The sequence below is a fragment of the Bacidia gigantensis genome (genome assembly GCF_019456465.1).
Source record: "Bacidia gigantensis strain McMullin 20006 chromosome Unknown contig_74, whole genome shotgun sequence".
Taxonomy (NCBI): domain Eukaryota; kingdom Fungi; phylum Ascomycota; class Lecanoromycetes; order Lecanorales; family Ramalinaceae; genus Bacidia; species Bacidia gigantensis.
The window spans coordinates 971,638-999,603 of record NW_025408613.1 but is presented as its reverse complement, the minus strand read 5'-3'; the positions used below and the strand labels follow the sequence as shown (position 1 = coordinate 999,603).

The following is a 27,966-nucleotide window of genomic DNA, read 5'->3' as shown; positions in this document are numbered from 1 at the left end:
TCCACCGCTATGTGGAGAGATCACGCGCACTAAGAAGCCTTCGTTTTCTTCTGATCATAATTCGCAATTTTCCGGTGTCGATGAATCTGCGCGTGTTTGTATTTCGCATAGAGCAGTAACGAATCCTTTAGCACAACGAAAAGACAGCCGCCTGCAACACTGCGTCCAAATTGTGATTGCAGAAATCCTGATGGCCAGTCTGTTGCCCTATAAGTCCAATATGGCGGAGGGAAGACCCATTTCTCCGGTAGGACCTGCTTGAGAATCATCCCAACGCCTGAAGAGACGAAGGGAAAGAGGAGGGCGCTCATGGCTCGCTCCAAGACGACGTTCATGATGATTGGAGCTGCCTGGGCAAGATTTGCGACAACATTCTGATTTTGATTTTGGTTTTGTGCTGGCTGCGCAGCGGGCTGATCGCCTCCTTGCTGCTCGTTTTGGCCAGGCTGCTCAGGTTGAGGTGCCTGCTCAACCTCACCTTCAACCTCTTCCTCCACCTCCACTTGAATGCCTACTTCGAAATTTGCTTCCCCATCACCCCCGCCAACGTTCATCATCAGCCCTTGATTGGCGTCTTCGTTGCCTGCCGCACCTTCCACACCATCATCTTGTCGAGGCTGCACCTGTTTTACCCACACTTTCTCCCTCTCCCTAAAGAAATACGCGTAGGTATAATTGTACGCGGTGCGAACGAAAGGCAAGGCCAACAGGGTCATCGTTGCACTCGGAGGCCATAAAGGCGCGTTCCTGTAAGGTTTGTACGTAACAAAGTAAACGAGCGGAAGGATAGGAAAATAATTGTCGCCGTAATTGACTCTCGATAATAGCAGTGATACTGGAATGAAGGGTACTGAGAAATCGAGACCACTATTATTCAGATCCTGTAACAATATTCGCGCATCGCGATCGCCGAATATGGCGTAGATAGTGTAAGACCCGTGAGCATAGCATGCGAGCGTGACTCCTGCGAACAGGGACAGAGCTGAGATAGGTAGGACCAACTTCGACTTGGTCCGAAGCATTGCCCGAACGGCATTGAAGACCAGGCTCCGAGGGCGTATCACTTTGATCGGGGTCTTGCATTGCGGGCATTCCACTTTCGATTTTGATTTTTCGACTTCTGAGACCCAATCCAAGAGACACTCCTCATGCGCTTGCAAATGGCACACACACGGCTTCCTCCATCTTGAAGATTCAGATGTATCTTCAGCTTCTGTTTGCAGGCATATCCAGCATTTCTTCGGGTCGGGACTGGAAGGCGCCCTCTGCGGTTTCGCAGGCCTCTGATGAGGACTCTTAGGGGTGGATGGGGCTTTTGAATATTCTTCAGAGGAAGGTTTATGTAAGAGCACAGTCTGAGAGTCTTCTGAGGTTGTCGATTGTGTTACACTGTTTCTGCGAAGGGGATCTTCAGAGGTGGAAGCCTGGCGATCTGACTGCTCACGCGGTTGGGCTCCTGATTGATCTGGAGACTGATGGGGCATGGAGGCCATGGTTGACGGCGATCTAGGTCTTCGATGTGTGTCACTTTGCGATTGCAGCAACAGAGGTGCGTGCGCAGGAAAGACAGGAGTCTCTGGGAGCCCAAAGGGCCACATGCAGTGTTCGGGCTGATTACATAAGCGTGAATAATTGAGCTCACACGTGAGCAGGCAACATTGACGTGTTACCCCTGAATCCAGATTCACAAGCTCGACAAAGGCTTAATGATTGACTGTGAATTTCTGCATCTTTTCTTAAAAGGAAGTGTTACCTCCTTCAACATCGATTCATAATTGGATATCATGGTGGCTCGTGGGAAATTGAAGACATATCGATTTCGACAGCGTCATGACTCAATACCTGTATGCTGTCCTGCTTGGGGTAATGTAAAGGTAGACAGCCTTCAAAGTAATCATTGTCCTTAGTAGGTACTTACTGTTAGAGTTACGGCTCGCCGCACATGAGGCTTCAGCCACACATCTACCTTTAGTATCACAAGCCTGAGCTTAGTGCACTAGTCATAGAGAACTCCAGGCCAGTATGATAGATTCAGTACCAACAAGAAAGTCACGTAGACAGCGTGTTCCAAACAAAAAGTACCTTGACGAAGATATCGAAACCCTCAACCAAGTGTTGAGTTCAGACTCGGATGAGGCGGCAGAGATTGCACAGAGCAGTCTGAACGCTGCTCGGGGAGACATTGACTTCAACACCACTGCTCACGATTCTCCGTCCGATACGGACACCTCCGGCAGCAGCGTTGCAAGTTCAGCTGTTCATACTCCGGTCGAAGAGTATGAAGACGCGGAGTCATATGCTAGCGACTCCGATCATGAAGGGCCATTGCCTCGTTTTGATCTACCCTCGGCCAGATTCAAGCCCAAGCAACGATGGGAACGTCAACCATCTAATGTTCGTTCACGAGGCATTGAATACAATCTATCTGACCAAGCCAAGAAAAGCCGGCTTCCCTTGTTGAGTGGGCCTGGGAACGACTTTGTAGCACAGGTAGCTAACGCCGCAGATCTCTGGGGTAATGATGTTACTTTACCAAGGAAGAGCGACCTCCGACAAGCTTCCTCGCTAACAGCTGTCCCGATTCAGAACGAGGGTATGGATGAATGGAGATGGTACTACGAACTTGGTGGCAGAGACGTGTTTGCACAGCGGCAAAAGTCAGATGTGTTCAGTTTGAATGACAGAAAATACCTGCCTCAGCGCGGTGAATCCAGGCTAGATGTACTACTAGGACCCTACGGACGACAACGGATGTTTTCGATAAACACTTTACAATTGCTCGACATTGGCGAGGCCTGGGATCAAGCCACTCACAGTGGGATTGAAGGTAATCTGCAGACCTTATACCAACAGCAAGGACGAGGCTGGTTACTGAATGCAGGCGGCCGAGTGCGAAGCATGGATTGGGCACCTAACCATGAGGCCAGCGCTCAATACCTTGCTATGTCGACCAAAGATTGCCGCTCAGAAGGCATGCCAAAGGAGCCACCATCATTCTCAGCGGCCGCCAGAACTCGTTCTTGCATTCAGATATGGGCATTTGACAGGCAATCGATCCCTAGCCAGCCGGGAATTTTGGCATCAGCATGCTATGAACCAAAACTTGCCCAACTTTTGTGTCACGACTGGGGCGACGCAAAGCAACTGAAATGGTGCCCAGTGCCTCGCAAATTCAGCGACGAGGATAGAATTAGACAAAATCCAGTAGGTCTACTTGGCGGTGTATTTGACGACGGCTGCACGCGAGTGATAGACGTTGCGCTGGATGCGCGTAGCACTGACCCTCTCATTCATCGTGAGTTTCAAGCACCGGTCAAGCGAAAGTCTTAGCTGACAATAAGGGTTCCAAATAGTACAGCTCAGCTCTGCCGCTGTGACCATCCGACCGTTAGGTGAAAGCATCTGTACATGTCTCTGTTGGTTGTCAAGCTTGGAGATCGCCATCGGCCATTCCAACGGCTTCCTCGCTATATATTCTATCAAGCCGGAAGCAAAACCGCCAGCGACAATGTCAAGTTCATCCGAGACCATGTCATCGGGCAGAACTGAGTATTATCGCCCGTTACTGATCACCCACTTACATCAGGGTTATATCTTGTCTGTTGCATGTGCCTATCCTTTGTCTTCCTTGTTATTAGCCTCGACTACGATCTCAGGCTATTGCCGCCTTACTCAACTCACCTCACCCGGACAATCATACGCAGAAACGCGGCGGATGAACTTAGTGCCTGTCAACATGACGTATCATCGTGCTCTCTTGGGTTTTGTATATCCTGATGATGCAAGGGAGCAAATTTGCTACACCCCTATACGAAATTTTGGTACCACCATTGGTGTAGCTGAGGCGACCGCTCAGGGTGGTGTAACAACAATCGATGCAGGCACAACACATGCTGCAGTGGCATTTGGGAGCGCAGACGGGAAAGTGACTGTTTTTAATCCGATCAGAAAGATTCTGAAGAGAAGAGAGCATGCATGGCAGCAGATAGTCTTCAGGCATGAATGGGCTCCTAAGCCACAAAGCAGTCTCCCCAGCAGTCACACAAATAATGAGCAAGAGAGGGCGAGACTGAAGCCTAGACGAGGCACTTCCCGCATCACTGAGGGGTACAAAGCTGAGATTGCCTCAACTCAAATCACCAAAGCTAGGGCAACTAGCGGAGGTCCCCCTAGCGTTTTAGTGACTGTGTTTGAAGACGAACAAGCTGTGACGTTCGTCTGCTGGAACCCAAATCAGACTTGCGGTGGCTGGCTGGCTGCTGCTTGGGGGAATGGGTTGGTAAGGGTCCAGGATCTTGCAATATAGCATATATTGCACACTACTATCACATATCATCAGATATCATACGGACGTGGATAGGCATTCATATGCTTGAAAAGGTCCGATGAGTTTCACTTGCAGGTCAAGATGACTTTCCAAATTCGAAGACTCCAAGATTGCAGCTAAGTCCTATGATTTGCCATCAGCTTAGTTCCACTCTTGGAAACTTCAAGACGAAGAACATTGGGATACGTTTTGAGCGATCTCCATATCCAACAGACGATTCTTCATTCACATCTATAACGAAGCGACGTGCCAAGTATCAACAATGTGGGGGATTTCTTTAGGACATTCGGGTCAGATTGTGGGAGGATGATGACATTGCCACGGGAGAAGAGTATCTTGTCATCACAAACGATCCAGCCTCACATGTTCTCCAATGAGCAACGAAGTTCCTCCACTATAGCAAACGCTACTATGTCACGAGTATACGTCCTCACGCTGCCTGTGGGATCATAGTATCAGTATACCTGATCTTGTGGGCGGTCAGTGGTAAGCACTCGGCCATCACTGCCTTCAACGGACGAGGTCTTGCGCACACATGCTTACTCTGCTTACGACTAGCATTTTAATTCACTATGATCATCATACATGGATCTCGGGGTTTCGTACGCCTAGATCTTCACTCCCTTTTCTGCGACCAGTCCGTCCGGATCACTGAGCAATGTTGCGGCTCGCTTCCCTCGCTGCCACTCTTCTAATTGCCAGTGGAGTTACCGAAGCAACTTACGCTCATGTGTCTCTTAGAAGAGCAGCGAATTTTACGGAAGCCGGAGGTTCATTTCTTGAAACCAATGGCTTCCCAGCTGGTGGAGGCTCCACCTGTTTCACTGGAAGCATCGAAGTGACGGTAACGTCGACGAACCTGAAAATCAGCTACAACGGATCTCCAGATCAAGATACTCTCACAGAATTCAACTTAGAATTCCTAGAGCCCAATTCGGACCTAGCGACGAGACTCGTCAGCAACTCGAGTCCCGTGACTGGCACCTACAGCATCTCTTCGAAGCTGTGCCTACCCAAAGCTCTAGGAACTGCCAAAGAGATCAGCACAGTCCAATTCCTGACGCATGGCGACATAGTCACAAGCACCTACTGGAACATTGCTCCCAATTACAGCTACATTGACGCCTCGACAGCAGCAGGCTATGCCACCTTCTCCTACGATCGCGTCGGCACCGGCCAATCAGACCACCCAGACCCTATCTCAATTGTGCAAGGTCCTCTCCACGTCGAGATCGCACACGCCTTAGTCACAATGCTCCGGTACGGCCAAATCCGGTCTCATCACTTCCCCAATGTCATAGGCGTCGGGCACTCAGCAGGCTCCATCATCACACAAGGCGTGACGATCAAATTCCCTCAGGAGTTCGATGCAGTCATTCTGACCGGGACATCAACCGAAGTGACATCCTTCACGCTAGGAATAGCGGCTTTTGATTTCCAGATTGCCAATGAGACTGATCCGCGATTCAAGGAATTGCCGAATGCCTACTTCACGCAAGCGAACGCCATAGGCATCCAAATTGGCTTTTTCAAATATCCGAATTTTGATCAGGAGAGTTACTGTTCCTTTTTGCTAGGGTGAAGGCTTGGAGGCACCAATTCGGGTTCTTGAGGGATAATGGCCTTTAGACTTAAAGGTTGGACTTGTGTGAGGTGACAGAGTGAGAGAAGACGTTGGGTTTTGAAAATTTAAGCAAATCTTTCTACTTGCATTTAAAACCGTGATAGAAGCACCTACGTGTACACGCATAAAGATGCACGTCTTGCAATTCGAGCCGGCCTAGCCAGTAGCAGCGACCTAATTGAATGTCAACGGGTTAACCTTTAGAACTGAATATTTACAACCCCCAATCCGTCCCTGACATCCAATCCTTACCGCCTGCGGTCACTCTCTTCACGCTGTACTCACCGTTCCGTTGCTCGCCTTCCCCATCTCGGCCTTCCACGGACTAGAAGCCGCCTTCCCCCAAGCCTTCATCGTATCCGTCGGCACCTCCCCATTGTCCTCCTTAGTCTTACACAATGTCGCCTTCCCGCCCTCCCAATCATTATAACAATACCACGGCTCCCACCACATCATGCCGAGGCAGCTACTAAACCCTTTGACGCGCTTCCACATCATCTCGGTCAACGCTACCTCCTGCGGAATCTGGTCGGCGGTGAACGAAGTGGCGTATTCGACACCCAGGGATTGCAGCTTGTACTGCCCTGCGAACGGGCCGGAAGCGAATTTCCCATATTTCTCGGCATAGTCTTGGAGTTGGGTGAGGGTTTCTGTCAGACGCGTCAGGGTAGCGTTCAAGGAGCTGGGGTTGTTGATGTCTGTGGGAGTCATGGGGTCAGGGTAGGCGGAGAAACCGGCGATGTTGAGCATAGTTGCTATGTCGAGATCGAGAAGGTCCTGGGGAATGACTTGCTCAGCGCATGGACTATCGGATTTGTCGCTCAGCTTGGTCTGGCTGGGCGGCTTGTCGCCGTGCACGACGCCCTCTTTCCATTGCACGTATTGTCCGTGTGAGTGCAGGCCGTAGCGGACGCTTGCGTTTGAGAGGCCGGCGGAGGCGATGGCTTCGTTTGCAGCGAGGATCTCGGCTTTCAGGTAGCCGGTGTACTGTGGGTAGGAATTCATTTTGCCAGTAGGAAGCTGTCCACAAAGTTCTTTATCGGAGTCCTTGCCGTCGCGAACGTGGCCTGTGGATTCTTCTGTATAGAGGAAGCCATCTGTTCCTTCATTTTCAAGAAGGATGATGTCAGGGACGATTTTTGCATCAAGAAAGGGTTGAAGCTGGCTTTTCGTCTCATTTCGGACGTTGGTGACCATTTCGGAGTAGCTTAGGGACTCCAATTCCTTGGGAATTTTTATGCCTTGGTTGATTGTGAGTACGACCCGCATACCCTCAGCGATTCCTCGCTGGGCTGTTTTGACTTGGATATCGGCACAGCCGAAGGAGTAACTGAAAGTAAGCTCCTCGCCGCGTGTGCTTGTGTTGTTAGTGAATGTGGTTGGTCCTAGACATTGGCCACGCTCGCCTTCCACCCGTACTGCGTTGACACCAGCATCTCCAAGAGTCTTGACAGGATCCTTCTCAGTGACGCCATCGTAATCATAGTACTTCCTTCCGGTGATTGCTTCTGCGCGCATCAGGGTACCAATGTCGGCACCAGCCCAGAATAGGCCGCCAGAAGGTCCGTCGTTCGACGTCGACAGATTTGCAGGAGAGATACCATTCGCTGTGACACCTTCTGGAGACTTGAATTCATCTTGAGATATGGAAATGCTTGGAGACGACGAAGGGCTTGGGGGAGCAACCTTTGGGTCACCAGCATCACAATCACGGATCTGGTGCCTTGAGGACGAAAAGCTGGAATCAATTGAGGCAGCAATAGAAAAAGACAAAAGAAGCGAGGAAGCTGTCAACAGCACAAATGAGCGTGGGTTTGAGGGGATCCTCATTTTGAACCTAACCTGCTACAAAAAAAAAGAAAGCAAGAAATGAATGACTTTGTGTTCCATGACAGGACAGGATCAGCCCGCCTTTTTGAGCATTTGCCGGGCTGTTTCCTACCACCCTACAATTTATTTCGACATTTTATTTGAAACAACAAGCACGGTTTGACGATAAGCGGTAGACAGACTTGACAGGGTCCATTATTGATGGGAGATGATGAGGGGTTGTCTTAGTGTATTCTTACATGCGCTCGACGGGATGTTTGGGAGCCGCTCATCTCGCTTGCAGTAATTCTGATGAAGTTCTGGTTGATACGCATCCATGATGACATATATATAGGTCTTGCGGCTATTATCAGCTTTGAAGGGTGAAATATTACTTAAGTGCTTCGTGCAGCCATTGGAGCTACTGGAACAGAGAGCATAAAAGGTACACGCCGCAACGGTGCTAGTGAAGGAGAAACCAAGGAGACTTGTTCTGCTAGGAGGCGTGAGTTCTACGCTAGGAGCGTTGGGTGATGTATTGTCGATGTTGACTTCGAGGACAAGGCGCAGTGATAGAAGGAATGAGAGGTAGCTTGCGGTTGGATGCAACCATGGGCCCAAGAGATTACTCGCAGCGGTCTGGGCCGCGCCGCCCCCGCATTTTAGGGCACTGTCACCAGCTGTCATCTGAAAGTCCGGCATTCAACATCATTGACCGTCTACTATTACTTTCCTGAGTGTCCATCGTTGCAGATTTTTCAAAGAATGGCACAGTCGCTAGTTCAATCAGGCCTTCTCCACAGTATCTCGCGCCCAAATCCACAACCTCTTGTAGCATTCGAGCATTTTGCCCACCACGCAGCCCAAAAATCTACCATCATCCTCCTTGGCGGTCTTGGAGACGGCCTCTTGACCATTCCGTACACTTCAAACTTAGCGGCTCGGCTACCAAATCATTGGCGTATCGTGGAGCCTATCCTCGGCTCCGCTTACAGGCAATGGGGTTTTTCGACTTTAGGCGAGGACGTGGAAGAGATTGTGCTTTTGGTGCAGTATTTCAGGAGTAATGGCGGCAAGGTGGTGCTTATGGGTCATTCGACCGGGTGCCAGATGATCATGCATTATTTGTCTAGTCCGTTACGGCGTGGAGACGGGGAGCGTCCGAGGATCGATGGCGCCTTGTTGCAGGGAAGCGTGAGCGATAGGGAGGGCATGGTGATGATGCTTGATGATGAGGACTATGAGCATGCGTGTCATTTAGCTCAAGAATTGGTTGACGATGGAAAGGCAGATGAAATGCTGCCGATTGAGATGACCAAGTTCTTCACGATTGGCCCTTTGAGTGCGAAACGGTTTCTATCGTTGGCGAGTCCGCCGCCGAACTTCGCTGGAGAGGACGATTATTTCAGCAGTGACTTGTCGGATGGGAGGCTAGAGAGGACTTTTGGAGCTGTCGGAAGGAGTAAAGTGAGATTTGCGTTTCTGTTTGGTGATCGCGATCAGCATGTCCCGAAAAGCGTGGATAAGAAAGCTATGGTGCAGAAGTGGGAGCGTTTCATAAAAGCCGCTGGTGGGACTGTCGATGAGGCAAGCGGGATCCTAGAGGGTGGCACCCACACATTGAAGGAAGCAGGTGCGCCGCTTGATTCGATGGTTAAGAAGATCAGGGGATTTGTGAGTAGACTAGAAGTATAGATCAGGAAAAACCCAAGGAGCGACGCATGAGTGGGGAGTTCGGAGGGGCACGAAGTGACACGATTATGATATACGAATAGCGTATTATTCGTTACTAGACTGCTCTTGAGCATTGTGACACAAAGATCACACAAGAGTCACGTAGTGATCTAATGACAAAGATGCAAATTTAGTAATACAGCCCTGAGCAACTGATCAGCCCATCTATGAGGCAATGCGGACGTGATTGATAGAGAGGCGCTTCTGTGAGGTTGAAGACTGCCCGGAAATGCCATCTCGGCAAAATTCCGTAGCCTTAGAAACCCGAAGATGACGGAAAACCTCCTTGTTGTTGGAACGTAGGTTGCCCACCTATTGGGCCAAACCCATTGCCAGTTGGCCCACTTCCTATTGGACTCCCAATCTCGCCAGGTGGAGGTCCGTTTCTCCCTTTTAGAGACGCATCCGGCTTGTGCTTGATCAGAAACCCTTTATCGATAGTACGATACTCAAAGACACCGCCACCAGACTGGGCGTTGCCTTCCGTGTCGCACGTTTGCAGCATTTCCATCATGGCGACAGCTGGCTCATTGCGGGACATCAAGGATTGCACTTCGTGGAGCACCTGATCTGCAGCGTGCCATCCTTGATTTGAAGGCTGGAGACGATTTAGCTTGTCACAGGCACTGCATATGAGTAGACGAATCCTAGGAGGGCGAGCTGCTGGTAGACTCGTGGTGTTCAAAAAGGTGCCATTAGTAGGACGCCCAAAGCCAGGCGCGGACGAGAAGGGCTGGTTCGGTCGTACATTGCCACCGAATGAGGCCTGGCTAGATCCCCACAGCGAGTTGGTCATTTGCTGGTTTGTGTCGATCCTTGAATTAGATCCAATGGGAGCAAATCCAGGATTTGAGCCGAATGGGCCTTGTCGCGAAGGCCTTGGACCACCTACTGCAATACTTCCTTGTCGGAGATTTGCCATTGCACTTGGTGCTTCTTCATCAGCATCATCAAGAAGCGCACTGCTCCCAAGGTGATTACTAAGATCGTCCACGTCTTTGCTCTTCGGCCTTATATTCTCATTTTGGTGAGTACCTGTCGTGCTTGGGGGTCGCTGGATAGGAGCTGGGCGTTGATTTGGATCTCTTGGCGAGATACCAGAAGATGCAGATTGATTTCTTGAATGTGCTTGAGCTGGGACCGTTTCCTGTGGGTTGCTAAATCGGCCGTGGTTGGTGATCGAGATATTTCTCTGAGCAGGTTCAGGGATTTGTGGTGCATGCTGTGTCACGTTGCTATGTTGGCCTGGCGGCACATGCCGCATTGTATTGATGCCTGGTGGAAATGGCATGCTAGGATTTTGAAAATAACCAGTACCATATGGCTGCTGGCTCGGAAAGCCTGGTGGGTGTGAAGGTGCTTGTTGCCTTCCGGGGGACATTGGCGGGCCGAATGGCGAAGAAAAGCCAGTACTTGTGGTGGGCACTACGTTTGAGAAGCCTGGCGGATGCGAGACAGTAGGAGGGTCGACTGGAGAAAATCGAGATATTTGCGAAGAGGGGTGAGGCGCGCCAACTTGGCTGGCTTTTCTGGCATGAGCCGCTACGTGGTGCTCAGATGACGCAGCAGGCGAGGCTGTCGAGCTGGAAGTAGGTTGTGAAGGCCTTGGTGAGGCCGTTCTTGAACCCTGGAATGACTTCTGCTTTTGCCGGCTGGGCGTCGGTGGTTTCGGGACGGCCGGCGTAGCGATTGGAAGTCGGGGCGAAGCATGGCTGCTCGGCGTATGTGATCGCTGCTGAGGCTGAAGAGACGACGATGCGGGAACTGTTATCGCTGCTGGTGATGGCCTTTTCGGTATTGAAGCAGCTTGTGCAGCTACTGCTTCTTGACGCTTCGAACGCTCTTTCGCGTCGTGTTCGGCTTTAGATTTGACTTCCAGCTCCTTTCGCTCCGCAATTTCCCGCTCTCTGCTTTCGCGCTCTTCACGCTCCTTCCTCTTCGCCTCCTCACGTTTCTTCTTCTCCCTCTCCTTGGCTTCGCGCTGCTTTCGTTCTTGCTCTGCTAGTTGCTCCTTTCGCTCTCGAGCCTGTCGTTGCTTCTCCTCTTCTTTCCGCTTTCGATCCTCCTCAGCAGATTTTTTCTCGGCTTCTTTCTTTCTTCGCTGCTCCTCCTTCTTCTGCCGTTGCTCTTCTGCTTTTTTGTCCTCTATCGCCTTAGCAGCGGCTTCTTCAGCGGCCTTTTCAGCTTCTCGCTTTGCTTTCTCCTCGTCCTTTACTTGCTTAGCCTTCTGCCTCTTGTCCTTTTTCTTTTGGCTTTCCTTAGCTTTCTTAGCCTCACGTTGAGCAGTAACCTGTTTGTCTTCATCGAGTTCTTCAATGAGCTTTCTCTGACGTTCCTCCGCGACTTTCTGTCGATATGCATTCAAAACCCGCTGCTCGAACATTCGGGCTGCAAATATTTGAAACATTCGACGGCCTTCTTCCATTCGTTGTTCCTCAGACATAGCCTCCAATACTGTCAGTACATGATCACCTTCGGTTTTAAAGGCACATTACCAGTTCATCGTCTTCAAATTCTTCATCCTCCTCACTGTTGAAGTCTTCATCGTCTCCTTCGTCGTCGTATTCGTCGTCTTCCTCCTCTGGCTGTCCGTGGCGCATGGATGGATGGCCCATGCCGCTTGCGACCATACGTGACTCTTCCTCCCGTTGCATTCGCCTTTCAGCGAGCTGCTCCATCATTTCGATGAATTTCTTGCCGTCATTTTTTAAAAGGTCGTCAGCCACTGTCAATATGCCTCCTACATAGACCCATCAGCGAGATAATTAGATATTTCTACAAGATTCAAACTACCTTGGGCAGTCAAGCTGTTACCAAAATTGAATATTCCGCCTGACTGTGACATTGGAGGTTCTATTTCGGAATCACTGATGTCGTCTTCGTCATCTTCATCACTATAGTCTTCCTCATCGCCCACATCATCATCGCCTAGCTCTTGAATACGGCTTGATCTAGCTGGACCTCCCCCTCGCATGCCAGAATAGTGATCTGGTGGTAGGGGCGGCCTAGGTCGAGCATACGAACGTGGCGGAGGAAGGGCAGGCGCATCCAGTCCGAACTGTTGATGATTGGCATAGGTCTCCAACTCTTCGTAATAAGCGTCGTAAAGAACTTCAAGCTCTTCCTCTATTGCAGTTCGCTTACGACCACAGACTGTACAGCTACATGAATGTTTTTGCTGCTCTTTCATCTTTTTCAACACAGCCTCCTTTTCGATTCTAACCAAAGAACGCCGGTCAGCCTCACCCAGTGACAGCCAAAATTCCTTAATTCGCTCTCGTTCTTCTTGAGTTGAGGTATTCCATATACGATCCTTTCTGTCATTTGGTGCAGACCTCATCATGGCAGTAGAATGTGGTTGGGTGAGCGGGGGTGGAGGGGGCGGCGGTGGACGATGAAGATGACTTTGAGATGACGAAGGAACAAAGCCGTCCGTGGAATGCTGGCCAGATGATGCTCGTTTCTTCTTTTTCTTGCCTGCACCTAAGGGTTCCTCGGCAATGTAATTATGGTTAGCATAGCCATTAGCAGCATACGTTCTGCTGCCGTCGTCGGTATAGTAGATGTCGTCACCATCCTCCGGGCCTTCGTATTGGGCAGCGTCGTATCCGTCGCCGTTCACTACTGCAAATTAGCCGTCACCGCAACCACTGCATTTACTCAATTGCAATTGCAGCGTACTGTTGACAGATCCACTTTTGCGAGCATTACTGCTCTCTTGATTCAACGTGTTCAGAGCAGCCTTCTTCGCAGCTTCTTTCATTCGCCTCTTCTGCTTTTTTCTATTGACGCCTGTGCCGGCATTTGCATCGTCATCCTGCACATTTTCCTCGCTCTCGGGTTGTGGAGACGTCGGTTTGGCGGGGGGAGTTGTCTTGATTGTTGTTGGCTCGTTACCAAACCATTCCTAGAGAGTGCCGGTTCTTTGATCAGAGCATCAGCGGCTTTTAGAGCTCCGTCGTTGTTCACAGCACTTGTCGAATCTGCCGCGTTCTTTGATGCGGCGGCCTTGGACTTAGGTTTTGAAGGCATTCTGGATCAGGAACTTTGCTGCGTCTTTATAGTATCAAGACCCTTCCTCAGATAGGCCCTAACGATAATGACGACCGAAAGCACTGAAGGTCATTAGGCACAAGGAGTACCAGTGGATGGCTGTTTTGAAATGGCGAAGTACCGCAGGCTCGAAGGTAGAGATTGTGCTAGCCCAAGTCGTGGAAAGCTCCAACTGCAACGACGTGCTTCGGTTTGCGGAGGAGGAGGAGAGTGTTAGTTGCGGTTCTTTTGTTTTGATGGGTTTGCAATATGCCACCAAAGTCAGTCCGAATATTGCGGGCGTTCCCAAAAAGGCTTAGCGCGCATCAGGGCCAATTGCCGTCACAGCTTCTGCTTCGCTCCACCACTACCGTCTTTGCAGCTGCAGCCATCTCCCGCCCTTCACTGTCTGCTGTCCTCTGCTTGCTGCCATGCCACTCGACTCCAATTGAATTCGAAAAGGCTCACTCTCTCTAACCTCTCATCGTCTCGTTTAACGGCAGGCTTGTGTGAGGGTACAACATATGCAAGTGCAACATCTCTCCGCGTAGCCTCCTCCGCTCAGGCATCCGGTTCAAAGCTCGTCTACCGCCCCTGAGGACCTCGAACCAGGAAAGCTCTGTCACCTCCTCGTCGAGCTTCTGCCACATTCAGCATTCAAGCGGGGAATTTGAACGAAGAACTTCGGATCAGCTATACAATGTCACAACAACAGGCGCAAAATGTAATGCGGAGGTGCGTCGATGAAATGATTCTTCTTTAGACTTGTTTTTCTTTCGTAGCGGACACGGTACCGCAACTTCACGACATGATGATTGCTTGAAGAAGATGCACAGCAGATGAATGCAACAGCTTTTCCAGTTAAACATGCATGGCCTTCTGATCCGCGGATCACTGGTCTTTTCCCGAAGGAACATGTCCCGCCCGGACCAACTCCTGTTATCGCGTCTTACTGACTTTGTTGCACTCTCAGGAAACTTGTTATCATTGGAGACGGGGCGTGTGGAAAAACAAGTCTGCTGAGTGTCTTCACGCTGGGCTACTTCCCGACCGTGAGCAATCCTATCTCTGAACTTTCATCTCGTGCTGACCATCTCTAGCATTATGTGCGTAAGAATTGACATGAGCAATTTTCCACGTGAGAAAGTGAAATACTGATGCCTTTGAAGGTCCCTACTGTCTTTGAGAACTATGTCACAGATTGTCGGGTTGACGGCAAATCGGTTCAGCTAGCATTGTGGGATACTGCAGGGCAAGAAGACTATGAGAGGTTAAGACCACTTGCATATTCGAAAGCACATGTCCTCTTAATAGGGTTCTCGGTAGATACGCCAGATTCACTAGACAATGTGAAACATAAGGTGAGTGAACCGCTTTCTCAAGTATGACACGCAGACAATGACATCGATATGATATAGTGGGTAGAAGAGGCGAATGAGAGATGTCCTGGTGTCCCAATAATACTCGTTGGTCTGAAGAAAGATTTGAGAGAAGATCCAATGGCACAAGAAGAGATGCGAAAAAAGTCTCTCAGATTCACAACGGAAAATGAGGGGACCACCGCAGCTCGAGATATAGGGGCACGCAAATATCTCGAATGTTCATCACTCACTGGGGAAGGTGTTGACGATGTTTTTGAAGCGGCCACTCGAGCTGCACTCTTGACATTTGAGAAAGGCGAAAGAGGAGGATGCTGTAATATCTTATGAATGCTTGCGTTTTGCACCACCTAATTACGACATCATCATCGAACGAAGAGCTGGTCGTAATGATCGCTTGAGTTCACGGAGCCGGTCAGTAGCATACTTATCTGCTTTGGAGGACCCTACCACCGGAATTTGTACGATAGGATGACTGAGCTGGAGTTGTGAATATACAGCATGACTGGCGTTCTGGTGCTCAAAAGCTGGTTACAAATCGTTTTGTCATAGTCAACGCTGAAATCCAGTGTTTTTTGGTCCGAGCATTCTCGAGCACATCATTCACTTCTATGCTTCCCAAGGATTTCAAGATCCATGCCGCAGGTTGTCCTCAAGGTCTCTTCCAAATCTCTTGCCTCATTCGACTTCCCCAGATCTTCCATCACCTAGTCCACCCCTCGTTCCATCCGTCTCTTGGCGGCCCATCAGTCTGCGCCCTCGCATACTCAATCGGCACCCCCCATTCCCTTGCACACCTCCGCCCTTCACGATCCCCAAGCCTCCATAATGCCCCTTCTTCGTAGTAGCCTGCCGATACAGTCTGCCCCCATCCCCAACTCCTAACCTCAACTCTTCACAAGCAGCGCGCATAGAATTGTATTGTCTTTCCAACGCCCGTTCTCGTGCTTGACGATTCTTGTGCAGGAGTAATTGCGCAGCGCGGTGGATTGTCCAGTGTCGGAGGGCGCGATTGCGGGAAAATCGGAGCGGGCGGGGGGTAAGGGGGTGAGCGAGATGGTATTTTATCAGGCCTGCGGGGGGTAATTAGACGGGTTGGGAGAAGGAGTGGGAAAAGCTGGGATAAAGACAGACGTACGGACGCGAGGGTCCGTTGGTTCTCTGCCGCTTTGGCGTGCGCTGGATCGGGGAGAGGTCGAAAAAAGGCAGAATCGAGAGGAAATTGAGTGAGTGGGCGGGTGGGGAGAGTGGGCGGCGGGACGTATTGAATGAAGGGGGATATTGTAGACCATTGCGAGAGACTTTGCGATAGGTGTGAGGTTCATGGTGTCCGCCTGGGTTGGTCAGAATAGTGAGAGACAATCAGAGATGGAAGTGTATGGATGGATAATGCTTTAAATAAAGCATAAAGTTAAGTCACCCCTAGTGAAATGAATCGAGGCTAGTACAACCTTATCCAAACAAATTTTTGATATCAATATTGTTGCACCAATCTACACGCAAACCGGCGCAGGCAAAGACAATTTAAATAGCCCGAGAGTCTCATGGTGATCTAAGAGACTAGCAATCGGCTTCGGAAAGTCATGACGAATGGTGAGAGTTCAACGAGAATAGCATGGACCTCGATCGTATGGGGCAAGAATCGCACATAGATGTACGTCCAATAGCGCTGCTGCTAAGAAATTTTTAAAGAGTAAATGCAACATTGGGAAAGCATTGATCAAGAGATCTCCTTGCGAAGATAACCGCCAGTCTCCTTTTCTTCGGCATCAATATCCTTGTTTGCGTCAGCGACTCGCTGCCTCATCTTCTCCATCGCTCGCGGATCCGCAGAGATAACGCTGCTATTACGACGAATTTCACCTTGTTGATATTCAACGTATGCTTGCGGACGCGTCGATTGAGTTGCTGTTTTGTCCGTAAAGACAAGAATCTATAGAAACCTGCTATCAGTAGATGTTTCTACACAAGCATTTGATTGAGGGTGAGGGTTACATTGTTGTTTTCGCGGAAGAAACGATCAATATCTTCGAGAGTGCGGCCTGCCGTTTCAGGGTAGAAAAGATAGACAATGGGTATGAAAGAAGTGTTGAAGACTGTCCAGATAATATAGAACTTCCATCCCAGAGTCTTGATACCTGTCGGAGTTATCTCGACGACTTTCTTTTGTCAGCAAAACCCGATATTATGCTCATTCCTGCCAAGGAATCCTCACCCATAAAGTTGAAGATCCAATTGCAAGCAGTTCCTACGGCGGCACCTTTGGTTCTCATTGCAAGCGAGTTGATTTCCGTCGGATACAGCCATGGCACGCCCTGAAACCCAATACCAAAGAAGATATAATACGTGAAGAAAAATGTGATTGATGCTGAGGCGACTTCCTTCTGATGTGGGTACCCTTCCTTCTCGCTGTAACGCAGGAGAGCAGTAATCAGGGCGTATGAAACGGCTTGACCAGTAGCAGCATATATCATCATCTTGCGACGACCCCATCGCTATCCCTCACGTGTCAGCAACCCTTCAAATGATAGACCTTTCCCGGGTTGACGGACCTCTACGTTAGGTATCCCGATAGTGGAGAATATCAGATAGCTTACGCTATTGCAAGCTGCAAGGAGCCTAGCTAGCTTCTCGTCGAGCTTCACGGACTGGATCAGGACTGTTGGTAAGTAGTATGAGGTGACGTTTATTCCAGCTAATTGCTGCATGGCCTGCGCGCCACCACCAAGAAGTAACCTCCGAATAGTACACGTGCCTGGTGCTGATTTGCCTTTGATCAGATCTATCCAGCTTACGCCATGCTCCCGTTCGTACTCTGCCGCTTTCTGAATCTCTTTGGATTCGGTGATGACGAATGGATCCATCACATCTTTGGCTTCCAAATCGGCAATGATCTGGTCTGCCTCGTCAATGTGTCCGTGGGCTATCAGCCATCGAGGACTCTCTGGAAGCCATGGGACAGTTGCAAAGAGTACGAAAATGAATATGAACTGGAAGGCCAGAGGCAAACGCCAGGATACTGGGCCATTGACAAAGGAGAAACCATACGTGACCCAATTGCTGAGCGAGAAGCCGGCGATGTTCAAAATCAACTCAATGACAATCAGTTTGCCTCTCCAATGGGCTTGCGAAGTCTCAGCCTGCCACACAGGTGCAGTAGCTGTATTCATGCCATTGCCCAGACCCGCGATGATTCGACCTGCGATCATCTGACCCCTGCTATAGGAGCATATTTGAAGAATTGCGCCAATTGACATGACTGTTGTCCCAAGGAGTACCGAGTTCCGTCGACCAAGCCTCTCACCGAGTGAGAAGGCTGCGATAGCCCCAAAGAAACAGCCGACATCATAGATAGCGGTGATTGTCCCGAGGATATCGGAGTGCTCAGGGCCTTTCAGATTGTGGACGACAAGGTAGTCATCTGTAACGACGACGCCACCTAGACAGATTGAGTTAGTCCATCTTTTGTCCACATCTACCATTGTCGAGCGACGTGACAAACCAAACACGCCCTGATCGTAGCCGAATAGGGTCATGTCCGTGGAGCAAGCCACCGACACCCAAAACGTCAGCCATCCTCCAGTCAAGCCAAAATATGGCTTTTTCCCCGTAGAGCCTCCTTTTTCGCCAAAAAACCCCATGGTCGCTGTTGCAATTGCTGGGGCGTGGCCAGCATTGCAGCATTTGCGGGGTAGCTTATATGGAAATACCAGCGCTGTCCCGCGTGTCCTAGATCGCCCGCAGAGGGCGATCGCACCCTTCTTTGCTCCATAGCTAGCTTTTCAAAAAGCACGACAACGTCACCGACTGCCCACCTTGGCTGAAAGGCGGGGGAAAAACCGTTTTTTCAGTCGCGGGCAAGGCGGGGTAAATAACGGCCGGAGCCGCGGGATGTACCCAGGGCTAGGCTGTTTCGATGCTAGCTTAGGGCTGCTGGAGGATCCCTATTGCATGATCCACAAGATCAGCATCTGCACATCACAACTATTTCGCGCGGGCCGATTAGAACACCCTTTTTCACGAATTACCTCTGCAATTTCAAGTCATGAAGTCTGAAAATTTCAGATACTTGATAGCGAAAGATTCTGATTCTGATTTACCTCGCAGCAGCCTGTGAGAAAACACCTCATAATACCGAATATCCCTCACTCCTTGCCTCCGGAATTCATATGCGGAGCCTTCGGTGTGGTTCTCGATGATTTGCAGATTATAAAGCTTTCTAGGTGGCGGCATTTAAAGGGCGATCACGATTGTGTTGAATGTCTTGATTTTGTAGTTCCCACCCCATCGATCGATTCCAAAGGTACCAGAAGCCACTTTGAACTTTCCCTTTATAAAGCCTACGAGCCAACTTAAAGGTAAGACTTATGGTGGAGAGGCCTGACAGCATCAATCATCAGGTACACAACCCGAGGGAGAATCTTTGGAACCTGAGTCGGTTCAGGTTCCTACACCTACCGTTCATCAGCTTTGAACAGATTTGTAAAGATATAACTAAGGATGTTCTGGGAGAAGTACGCTAATTTCAGACGGCATCCCAGCGATGTTAATATGTACAAAAGCTCTGGTGACTTGCTGAGGAGATTGATCAAGTTATCACCTTGGGCACAGCGGAATGGTTCTCCTATAGTGGAGGGCTGTAAGTAAGCCAATAAGGTGCGATACTACAGCAAGGAGAATAAGGATGTGAAATATTTGGTGTGATGCTCCCCAGATGTCGAATTTGCCTGGTGAAAATCGTTCGGGTATACGGACCTAATGATGTGCCCCCGTTAGCTGTTCCACTTCATTTAGATGAATAGGACGTCGGCCGTGCATACAGCATAAATTGCAGCACCCGAAATGTAAAGGCCCCCTTGTAGCACTAGCCAGAACAGACCTATCGATTGCTGCAGCTCTTTTGCGCCATACAACAAGATCTCATGCAGCACTGGAAAGACTGCACTCAACCCCATGGCAATGAACATGCTCGCTCTGAAAGGCCGCCAACTAGGTGTCCGAAACTTGGGATTTACAGAGACAATCGTACATCCCAAACCGATGATGCAGATCTGCGGACAAACGTCTTAGAGGATGGTGAAACCTTGGGCTTCGCTAGAAGCTCATGATCAAGACCTACCATAGCCCAATACCTTTGCTGTAGCCACGGCTCACAGTAAAACCCGTAATATATACTGGGCACAAAACTACCCGTTATCAATGCCACAATGCCCACATAATCAAGCTGATTCCCAAATCTCGCCACTTCTGGTGAGTGGTTCGAGATCAGATGGTAGGTTGCACTCATCCCCAAACACAGTGTCGCTCCCATAAAGAAACAAGCAAAGACAATCACATCTGCTAGATCCAGATGATGGGACTCATTATAGTAGACAGACAAAGCGATAAAGAAACAAGCGAACACCCCGAGGAGATGACTGTGAGTATTCACGCTTTCATTGTGCAAGTAAAACAGCGACTGGAAGCAGCCCGCGTAGGAATAAGTAGCAGGTCGATAGCTTGTCAGCATGTAATTATTGTCTTGCTGCCACGGCTCGACACCATTCCAGTTCACGAGTAGCTGTGGCCGCGACCGAGTAGGCCTGTCAGTCTTCACCGCTGCTGTTATCTCTTCCGCAGTCAAAAGGGTATTGAGAGTTTGAAGTTCCGGTGTGGTCTTCGAGCGTGGAGCGGCCCGACGTCCTGCCATTGGGGTCATGGAACAATTAGTCGAGGCCAATTTGTTCTTCACATGCAAGCTCGAGCTTGCTGAATCTTGTTGAGATGGTATGTTCAAAGGAAAATCCCAAAAATGGGGAAGTACTTCCGTAGATTTGAAAACATCATTATTGAGTTTGATTTTGGATCAATATGGTAAGACGGGAACTCTAAATGTGTGGCCTGTGGATGACGGCTCATCAGCTTGCCGTCCAGACGAATTCCATCATTGTGCGGCTGCTGAAGACAGTATTCAACGATCTGCGACTTAAGCATTACAGCTGGGTGCGGTATAGCTTTGCTCGATTAGGTAGGATACTGCTAGTCCTGGGAGCATCGGCTTGCTGGGCACTTTCCAGGGTCTGCCCTGCTAAAGCTGCCTTAGAACCTAGTGTAATTAGGCGCGGCCGGTTTACAACTGCCTGGTGGGGACTCTGGGGAGGCCTGCTTATCCATTCGGGGGTTAAGTTTCTTTCTTGCCAAACAAAACCACCCTCGGCCAGCAGATACCCTGCACCGCTTGTGATGTGATGAGAGGAGCTCGTCGGGGTATTAGTGGTCATCAAAGGCAATGGAACAGGCTCAGACCTGCGACAATCGATCCTCTTGAGGAATACGGACTGCCCTCGAAAGGCGACAGCAGGTAAGGTGGTGTATCATCAGGCCACCCTTCACACAGGCAGATCAATCGGCCTATTTGAACACTGCAAATACAGTCTTAGGTCCAGCATAGGCTTTGAACAGTAATAGGACTAATCAAAGAGTAGATTGCTAGATGCTCGAGCTCAAGAGCAATACTATAATGACATACTTGACCGGTGTCTCGGGCTGCGACAGGGCAACTCCGTAGACAACGTTCTGAATAAGCAATTCAAGGCGCTGAACTTGGACCTGAATGAGCCGGAAAGAAATCCAAGGACGGACAATCTCTCATTGACAGAGTCAAAAAGGCAAGATGCAGCTGTTGAATGTGTACGTGAAGCCTCTGCAGCAGGATCGAAAAACCTCGACATAATTGTACAAGCTATGCGGAAGCTCAGAGAAGCTATCCTGGCTAGTGCTCGGTTTGATTCTTTTGCTCGAGACGTTTATGTGTTGATTGTGCGAGCCACAATCTCATCGCGACATATGGAGTCTTATCATCCATCCCTACTCCATCTCATTCACAGGATCCATCCACTGATGCCGCTCTCGAAAGACGTCTTGCATGAAATGCTGGGATATCATATTCTCGACGCGGCTTGCAGACAGGCAGACTTGAAAATGGCATATGAGCTCAGGCTGTACAATAATTTTCATGATCCGAACATTAACCTTCTACTCAGTGCTCTTGCTAGTGGAAGATGGACAAAGTTCTGGCTGGTGAAGACGATGTTGGATCCAAACCAGCAGGTCCTCGCGGATTTTGCCTCCGAGCGCATGTGCCTTCATGCTTTGGAAAGCTTAGGCAGAAGCTACCTCAACTTCGAACTGTCGTACTTAGAGCAAGCTGTACAAAAGTCTTGGGGCTCTCTGACAAAGGTATACGACATCAAGTGGACCTTGGATGGTAATAAAGTTACGGTGAAGTCGGCAAAACGGAAATGATGCATGCACGGATACTGTCAACATGGAAGCATAGTTGCAAGTGGCTGCCACTTCGCCGTCAATGGCAAATAGCAAATGCTGGAATGAATGCAAGGCCGGTTAGTCGAAAGCTGACAGTGCCAGATTCTACCTTAGGTCCTGCATTGAGGAGCTCCCATGGTTGCTAAAAGAGCGCTTGTCTCTCAAGCCGCTTATTTCCATTTGGAGCAGCTTCGAGCGGTCATGTTCCGACTAACTGACCCTCCGCCAAAGGCGCGTGAACGACGTCAGACCTCGGCCCAAAGACAAAAATGGTCTCTCGTGCAGCATCTGGACAGCGTAAAGCTTGAGCGCAGGCATGTTCTGACAGAAATCCAATACCGAAGTCAGACTCTCGTCAATGGCGGATGAACGAATTGCTCAAATCAGTGGGCATTTGGCTCCTGCAGGCTTGCTTTCCGGTCAAGTAAGCCTCGCCCAAATTTCGAGCCGACGGAAAGTCTGATGCTCTTTTCCTTAGGTTGCCGTTATTACTGGCAGTGGGCAGGGTATCGGGGCTGAAACGGCGAGACTCTTTGCGAAAGAAGGCGCTCATGTTGTTGTACAAGACATTGATGCCAGCAAAGCCGAGGCTGTATCGAAGGAGATTAACGATTCGGGCGGTAGAGCCATAGCTATCCCAGGTGATATGCTGGATTCTCAACACATCGCGGACCTAGTGAAGAAGAGCGCCGAATTCGGCCATGGCCGCCTGCATTGCCTCATAAATTGCGCAGGCTTTACTTGGGATGGAGTCATCCACAAGATGACCGACAAGCAATGGGACACTATACTCGCCCTGCACAATACTGCGCCCTTTAAGCTGGTGAGAGCCGCTGCGCCCTATTTCAGAGTCAAGGATGGGCAACCAAGGAACATCATCAATATCAGCAGTACCTCTGGCATCCATGGCAACGCTGGACAAGCTAACTATGGACTTGCCAAAGCCGGCGTAACGGGTCTCACCAAGGTCATCGCAAAGGAATGGGGTCCGCAATTCGGTGTTCGAGCAAACACAGTAGCTTTCGGGCACATCTCAACCCGTTTAACTGCCGCAAAAGAAGAGGGTGCTTTCGTCACGACTCCGGACGGCCAAAAGGTAGCGCTTGGTATTCCGAAGGCACAAAAGGAGGCATTGGGCGAACAGGCGTACATGGATATACCTCTGCGTCGTGCCGGCACCGCGACAGAGGCTGCAAGTGTGATATTAGCTGTTGCTAGTCCCCTTTTTAGCTATGTCAGTGGTCAAACCATAATGGTAAGTCTAGCCAGAATGTTCCAGAGCTAGGATGCTGACAGAACCTAGGTCACCGGAGGACGCAACATGTAACTTCATAGACTTGGTGGTCAGGGACTGATTATATGGTGCTGTGTATTCGGAATCGAGATGTATAATATTATCCTTGTATCGCTTTGAAGAAAGGAGTATATGCAGCAAATCTAAACTTTCCACCACAATCCAAGGACACCCTTTGATCATCCAGTCAGCTCTCGCATGAAGAGACGATGATTTGTGACGATTCCCACTCACCTTCGCATATTCCACGATTTCATCACCCCCTAATTTACTTTCGCCATACACCCTATCCACGAAGCTGATCGGACATTCTGCAACCTTAAAACCCATTGCTTTCGCTCTGACCATCATCTCCATTTGGAATGTGTATCCCTTGCTCTCTGTACTGCTGATCACAGCTTCCAAGACCTCTCTTTTATACAACCTGAAGCTTCCTGTTAAATCGCTCACACCCGGGTTCAGCACAGTATCCGCAAATAAATTAGCACCTCTTGACACAAACTTCCTCTTCAAGTCCCAGCCATACACGCCCCCATCACCTGCATACCGAGTTCCAGTGACAATATCGTAGTCTCGCTCTTTTTGGATGCTAATCATTTGCGGCAGAAATTTAGGATGGTGAGAGAAGTCGGCGTCCATTATGATAACGAAGCTGCCAGTGGCATGCTTCAAACCATGGACGTATGCGGTACCTAGACCAAGCTTGCCGGCTCGAGGTTTGAGAACGATATGTGAGGGTGTATAGAGGTCCTGTAGCTGCCGGGCTACGGCGAGTGTGCCATCTGGGGAGCCGTCGTCGACTACGATGACCTCCCAGTCTAACTGGCTTTGAGGCGCGGATTTATCAGTAGGTATACGAGAAGTTTGCAAGCTCATTCAAAGAGCTTAGAGTTTCTTGTAGCGTACTGTTCAGTGAATGTTCGAGCGAGTAACCATACTATTATGGGGAGATTGCGTCGCTCGTTGTAGGTTGGAAGAATGACCGAGTATTTCTCTTTGGCAGGCATCTCAGAATCAGATACGCAACTGTTAGTGAGCGTATGAGGGTCGGTCGCTAATCATCGTCAAAAACAAGAGCAGCAGTTCTGAAGATTGATGCCAAGCTTAAACACCGGGCTCCATTCGGCCCGGCTGGGCGAAATCTTTATTTTACTATGGATATTCGGCCATTTCGACCTCGAAGTATTTCACGTTCGACATAAGACAGGTACTTTTACTCAAGAAGCTTGCAGACCCGATAGCATAGGCTTTACTTTCACCAAGAAAAAGATATGAGCAATCCATAATGGAACAAATTGATCGCGCCCAATAGACATGTATCCTATTTCGAAAAGTGTATGCGTTTGAATTTACCACACTCATCACCTTCGCGCAGCTCCCAGCTTGGTCGATGTAGCCGGTTGGATGAGGGTCGACCCTTTCGTGCTAACATTTCATTCTCCAAAGCGGCCGAGGTTTCGCGGCGCAGCCTGCCGCCTGACTTCGTCACGTTCATGAAGAAGATACTAGCGCCCCACAGTGTCAAGTCCAGGAGGTAAAATGACGAATCCGTTCTAGGTTGGTCATCTCTTGACTTAGTCGGGAAGACTGACGACCACTGGGGACACACTATTTAATGTAGGGGCCAAAACAAGCAAGAACTAGGCTTGCCTAGTCTACTTATCAGTCCGCTTATGCAGCCACCGATGAGCTAGGTAGTAGGTTGCTAGATAATGCCCTCTCCTCTGGCAGCTTACGTTGAAGGGCAATAAGACGTACTTCAAAAGACCGTGCAACATCTCCAGAAATTGTTGTCAGACTCTCGTACCATACACAAAGCAAAGTTTCCACAACTTGAAAGATCGACTGAAGGGCAACTTCCAAACGAACAAGAGTGTATTGATCCCAGGTGATTCCAGTTGAGCTCTCGAGCCTTCTAAGTGAACCGCTGCTTAAATCCTAGATGCCATGATCTGCTTATCCCTAGTCTATGACTGGCTGACATTCGACAGGACCTGCCGTACCGTGTGATTTAAAGCTGCAGATGAGCTAACGCTTTCCAAATGAGAACCCTAGCGGAATTGCATGCAGACACGACGGATCATCCTCAAGGTGATATTCGACACGACAATGCCGTCCAGACTTCCGTCTGGACGCCACTTGACCTAATAGAAATAGTTGATATGCTCCCACAAGAGCATTATTTACTTCAACACTAGCGACGATACAAAGGTCTAGAATATTCCACTTTAGGATCTTCAGTCAGCCACTACCAGCCATTACCACCGTCCTTCTGGAAAGCAATGAATAGTAGAAAGTGATATTTTCTATAAGTGCGATTGTCCCCTCTTTCTTGTCTTTTACCATCTTCCTATTTTCTTTTTTTTCTGTGCAACATGTATTGCCCGATCATATATCAAGTATTTGCTCTTCTCGTTACCGTAACACATACAAGAGCGTCTCTGTCCGATATCTTCTCCTCTTACGCTCTGCCCATTTCGTCAGAAGAATGGGCAACCCTCAATCAATCCGTCGAAGGCCGTCTCTATCCTGGGCAGCCTGTGGGATTGCCATGCTACAATAATTTCAATGGCAAAAACCGCACCGTGGTTCCAGCCGCGTGCGAGGTTGTGGAAAAGAACAAGCATAACGCAGCGTTCTTGACGACGCAGATGGGCGGATACACTCAGGTATGTATTTTCCAACTTCAATACCAATGGGAATAGCATGGAGTATGGCCTGGTGACATCAATACTGAAGTTGGGATCTCTGAATACAGGGTAATTGGGGAGTCTGCCAACGCACAGGAGCCGGCTGCCCAACCTCTCCGCTTTCAAAAATCATTCCCGATGCCAATTGCACTCAAGGCGCCATCCCGTCTTTCTTCGTCGATGTCCGTAAAGTTTCGGACGCTCAAGCCGGATTAATCTTTGCAAATAAGTTCAAAGTTCCCATCGTCGTTAAAGCAAGTGGACATGATTACATGGGCCGAAGTTCTGGGCCGGTGCCGTTGGCGCTTTGGATGCATAATTATACCCCTCCTATGGCGGTCGAGCAAAGCTTTGTGCCCAATGGATGTAGAGACCCCATTGGGGATGTGATTACTTTCGGCTCCGGCACAAGTTTTAATGACTTGTACGAATTTGCTAACAGGAGCGGCCTCACTGTTGCTGGAGGCTCGTCCGAGACGGTCAGGCCAGGCGGAGGGTGGATCGCGGGCGGTGGGCACAGCCCACTTTCGCCCGTGTACGGGTTGGGAGTGGACAACGTGAAGCAGATCAAAGTCGTCCTGCCAGACGGGACGTATGTGACCGCAAATAAATGCCAAAATTCTCATTTGTTCTTCGCCCTTCGCGGAGGTGGAGGAGGCACGTTTGGTGTCAATATGGAAATCTCAATGCTGGCGTATAAGAACACTGACGTTCAGGTTGCAAAGTTTGGCATTCCAACCGCGAATATGACTCAGCTTCTGAAACTGCTAGTCGCCAATGCAAATCAATGGCACAAGGAGGGCTGGGGGGGATACATATACCCTAGACTTCCTGCTAAGCCCTCAGAGCCGATTCCTGTCATTCTGATAAACCCACGATTAAACGCCACAGAAGCTCGAGTGTCACTAGCTGCTCTCATCAAATTCGCTGACTCCCTCAAAGCTCAAAGAATTATTGAGACGCGCAGATCTTTCTATGATGTCTACGAACTCTTTATAAAAGGCCATCAAGACGATTCTGGTAATTTCGGCGTCTCCATGGCATCTCGCTTGATCCCTTCCAAGAATTTCGACGGGCCTGAAAACCAGGAAGAACTGGTTGATGCGCTAATTGATGCTGCTTCAGACAGAGAAGGTTACCAGATGATGCTGATGCTCCTTCTAGTCGCTCCGAATGCAACCATTGTTGATGAGAACAGTTCAGTGACGCCCGCCTGGCGCACATCAACGTGGCATATAATTACATCCGCAGCATGGGATCCCGCCAATGCAAATGTCACTTATACTCAAGCCGCTTTCGGCGCTGTGCATCGTTCAATCAATAAACTTCGTGACCTCACAGAGAGCAACGGTGGTGCATATTTGAACGAAGCTGACACATTTGAATCTGGTTCAGGGACTGAGTTTTGGGGACGGCTCAATTATGAGAACTTGAAGGCTATCAAGCAACGATTTGATCCCAATGGTGTGATGTTGGTGCACAAAGGCATTGGCTCTAATCGCGGGGACCGTTTTCGTTGCTATCCTGATGTTCTAAGCGCGCAGGTTTCCCAAGATCATGTCGGTGTGGACAATTGGGAGCTTTAGGAGGGCGCCTACGCTCCTCGAATAATCTTGACTGACGTAGTATTATATCCCATACTTTATATTTGTCAATATTTTATATTGTTTTCTCGGAGAACAAGCAAGCATACGCCTGGTGCATCCCATACAAACAGGTGCATGTATATCACCAATCGTTGTCTGCAGAGTCATGTCATATATTAGAAGGCC

At 49.5% G+C, this 27,966-nt stretch overlaps 12 protein-coding genes across 12 annotated transcripts; 6 read left to right on the top strand and 6 right to left on the bottom strand.

Annotated features, from left to right (window-relative positions):
• Positions 1-29: 29 nt before the first annotated feature.
• KY384_000683 (uncharacterized protein) lies at positions 30-1,493 on the bottom strand (the record flags this gene model as incomplete). The annotated part of the gene is made up of 1 exon (XM_044809217.1): positions 30-1,493. The coding sequence occupies one exon, from the start codon at positions 1,491-1,493 to the stop codon at positions 30-32; it is 1,464 nt and encodes a 487-aa protein (XP_044665204.1).
• Positions 1,494-2,022: 529 nt separating this feature from the next.
• KY384_000682 (uncharacterized protein) lies at positions 2,023-3,330 on the top strand (the record flags this gene model as incomplete). Its single annotated transcript, XM_044809216.1, has 1 exon — positions 2,023-3,330. One exon carries the CDS (start codon positions 2,023-2,025, stop codon positions 3,328-3,330), a length of 1,308 nt encoding a protein of 435 aa, XP_044665203.1.
• Positions 3,331-4,985: 1,655 nt separating this feature from the next.
• On the top strand, positions 4,986-5,909 carry KY384_000681 (uncharacterized protein; the record flags this gene model as incomplete). Its single annotated transcript, XM_044809215.1, has 1 exon — positions 4,986-5,909. One exon carries the CDS (start codon positions 4,986-4,988, stop codon positions 5,907-5,909), a length of 924 nt encoding a protein of 307 aa, XP_044665202.1.
• A 312-nt stretch (positions 5,910-6,221) lies between these two features.
• On the bottom strand, positions 6,222-8,107 carry KY384_000680 (uncharacterized protein; the record flags this gene model as incomplete). Its single annotated transcript, XM_044809214.1, has 2 exons — positions 6,222-7,667; positions 8,021-8,107. 2 exons carry the CDS (start codon positions 8,105-8,107, stop codon positions 6,222-6,224), a joined length of 1,533 nt encoding a protein of 510 aa, XP_044665201.1.
• A 418-nt stretch (positions 8,108-8,525) lies between these two features.
• Positions 8,526-9,455, top strand: KY384_000679 (uncharacterized protein; the record flags this gene model as incomplete). Its single annotated transcript, XM_044809213.1, has 1 exon — positions 8,526-9,455. One exon carries the CDS (start codon positions 8,526-8,528, stop codon positions 9,453-9,455), a length of 930 nt encoding a protein of 309 aa, XP_044665200.1.
• A 295-nt stretch (positions 9,456-9,750) lies between these two features.
• Positions 9,751-12,175, bottom strand: KY384_000678 (uncharacterized protein; the record flags this gene model as incomplete). Its single annotated transcript, XM_044809212.1, has 2 exons — positions 9,751-11,940; positions 11,990-12,175. The coding sequence occupies 2 exons, from the start codon at positions 12,173-12,175 to the stop codon at positions 9,751-9,753; spliced, it is 2,376 nt and encodes a 791-aa protein (XP_044665199.1).
• Positions 12,176-12,234: 59 nt separating this feature from the next.
• KY384_000677 (uncharacterized protein) lies at positions 12,235-13,526 on the bottom strand (the record flags this gene model as incomplete). Its single annotated transcript, XM_044809211.1, has 3 exons — positions 12,235-13,115; positions 13,176-13,368; positions 13,392-13,526. 3 exons carry the CDS (start codon positions 13,524-13,526, stop codon positions 12,235-12,237), a joined length of 1,209 nt encoding a protein of 402 aa, XP_044665198.1.
• A 700-nt stretch (positions 13,527-14,226) lies between these two features.
• On the top strand, positions 14,227-15,235 carry RHO2 (Rho GTPase; the record flags this gene model as incomplete). The annotated part of the gene is made up of 4 exons (XM_044809210.1): positions 14,227-14,261; positions 14,500-14,578; positions 14,696-14,887; positions 14,945-15,235. 4 exons carry the CDS (start codon positions 14,227-14,229, stop codon positions 15,233-15,235), a joined length of 597 nt encoding a protein of 198 aa, XP_044665197.1.
• A 1,390-nt stretch (positions 15,236-16,625) lies between these two features.
• Positions 16,626-18,441, bottom strand: KY384_000675 (uncharacterized protein; the record flags this gene model as incomplete). Its single annotated transcript, XM_044809209.1, has 5 exons — positions 16,626-16,838; positions 16,901-17,043; positions 17,121-17,400; positions 17,503-18,344; positions 18,408-18,441. 5 exons carry the CDS (start codon positions 18,439-18,441, stop codon positions 16,626-16,628), a joined length of 1,512 nt encoding a protein of 503 aa, XP_044665196.1.
• A 3,424-nt stretch (positions 18,442-21,865) lies between these two features.
• Positions 21,866-23,537, top strand: KY384_000674 (uncharacterized protein; the record flags this gene model as incomplete). Its single annotated transcript, XM_044809208.1, has 3 exons — positions 21,866-22,165; positions 22,689-23,465; positions 23,514-23,537. The coding sequence occupies 3 exons, from the start codon at positions 21,866-21,868 to the stop codon at positions 23,535-23,537; spliced, it is 1,101 nt and encodes a 366-aa protein (XP_044665195.1).
• Positions 23,538-23,647: 110 nt separating this feature from the next.
• On the bottom strand, positions 23,648-24,511 carry DPM1 (dolichol-P-mannose synthesis; the record flags this gene model as incomplete). The annotated part of the gene is made up of 3 exons (XM_044809207.1): positions 23,648-23,677; positions 23,739-24,330; positions 24,411-24,511. 3 exons carry the CDS (start codon positions 24,509-24,511, stop codon positions 23,648-23,650), a joined length of 723 nt encoding a protein of 240 aa, XP_044665194.1.
• A 1,368-nt stretch (positions 24,512-25,879) lies between these two features.
• Positions 25,880-27,780, top strand: KY384_000672 (uncharacterized protein; the record flags this gene model as incomplete). The annotated part of the gene is made up of 2 exons (XM_044809206.1): positions 25,880-26,173; positions 26,263-27,780. The coding sequence occupies 2 exons, from the start codon at positions 25,880-25,882 to the stop codon at positions 27,778-27,780; spliced, it is 1,812 nt and encodes a 603-aa protein (XP_044665193.1).
• Between the last annotated feature and the right edge of the window lie 186 nt (positions 27,781-27,966).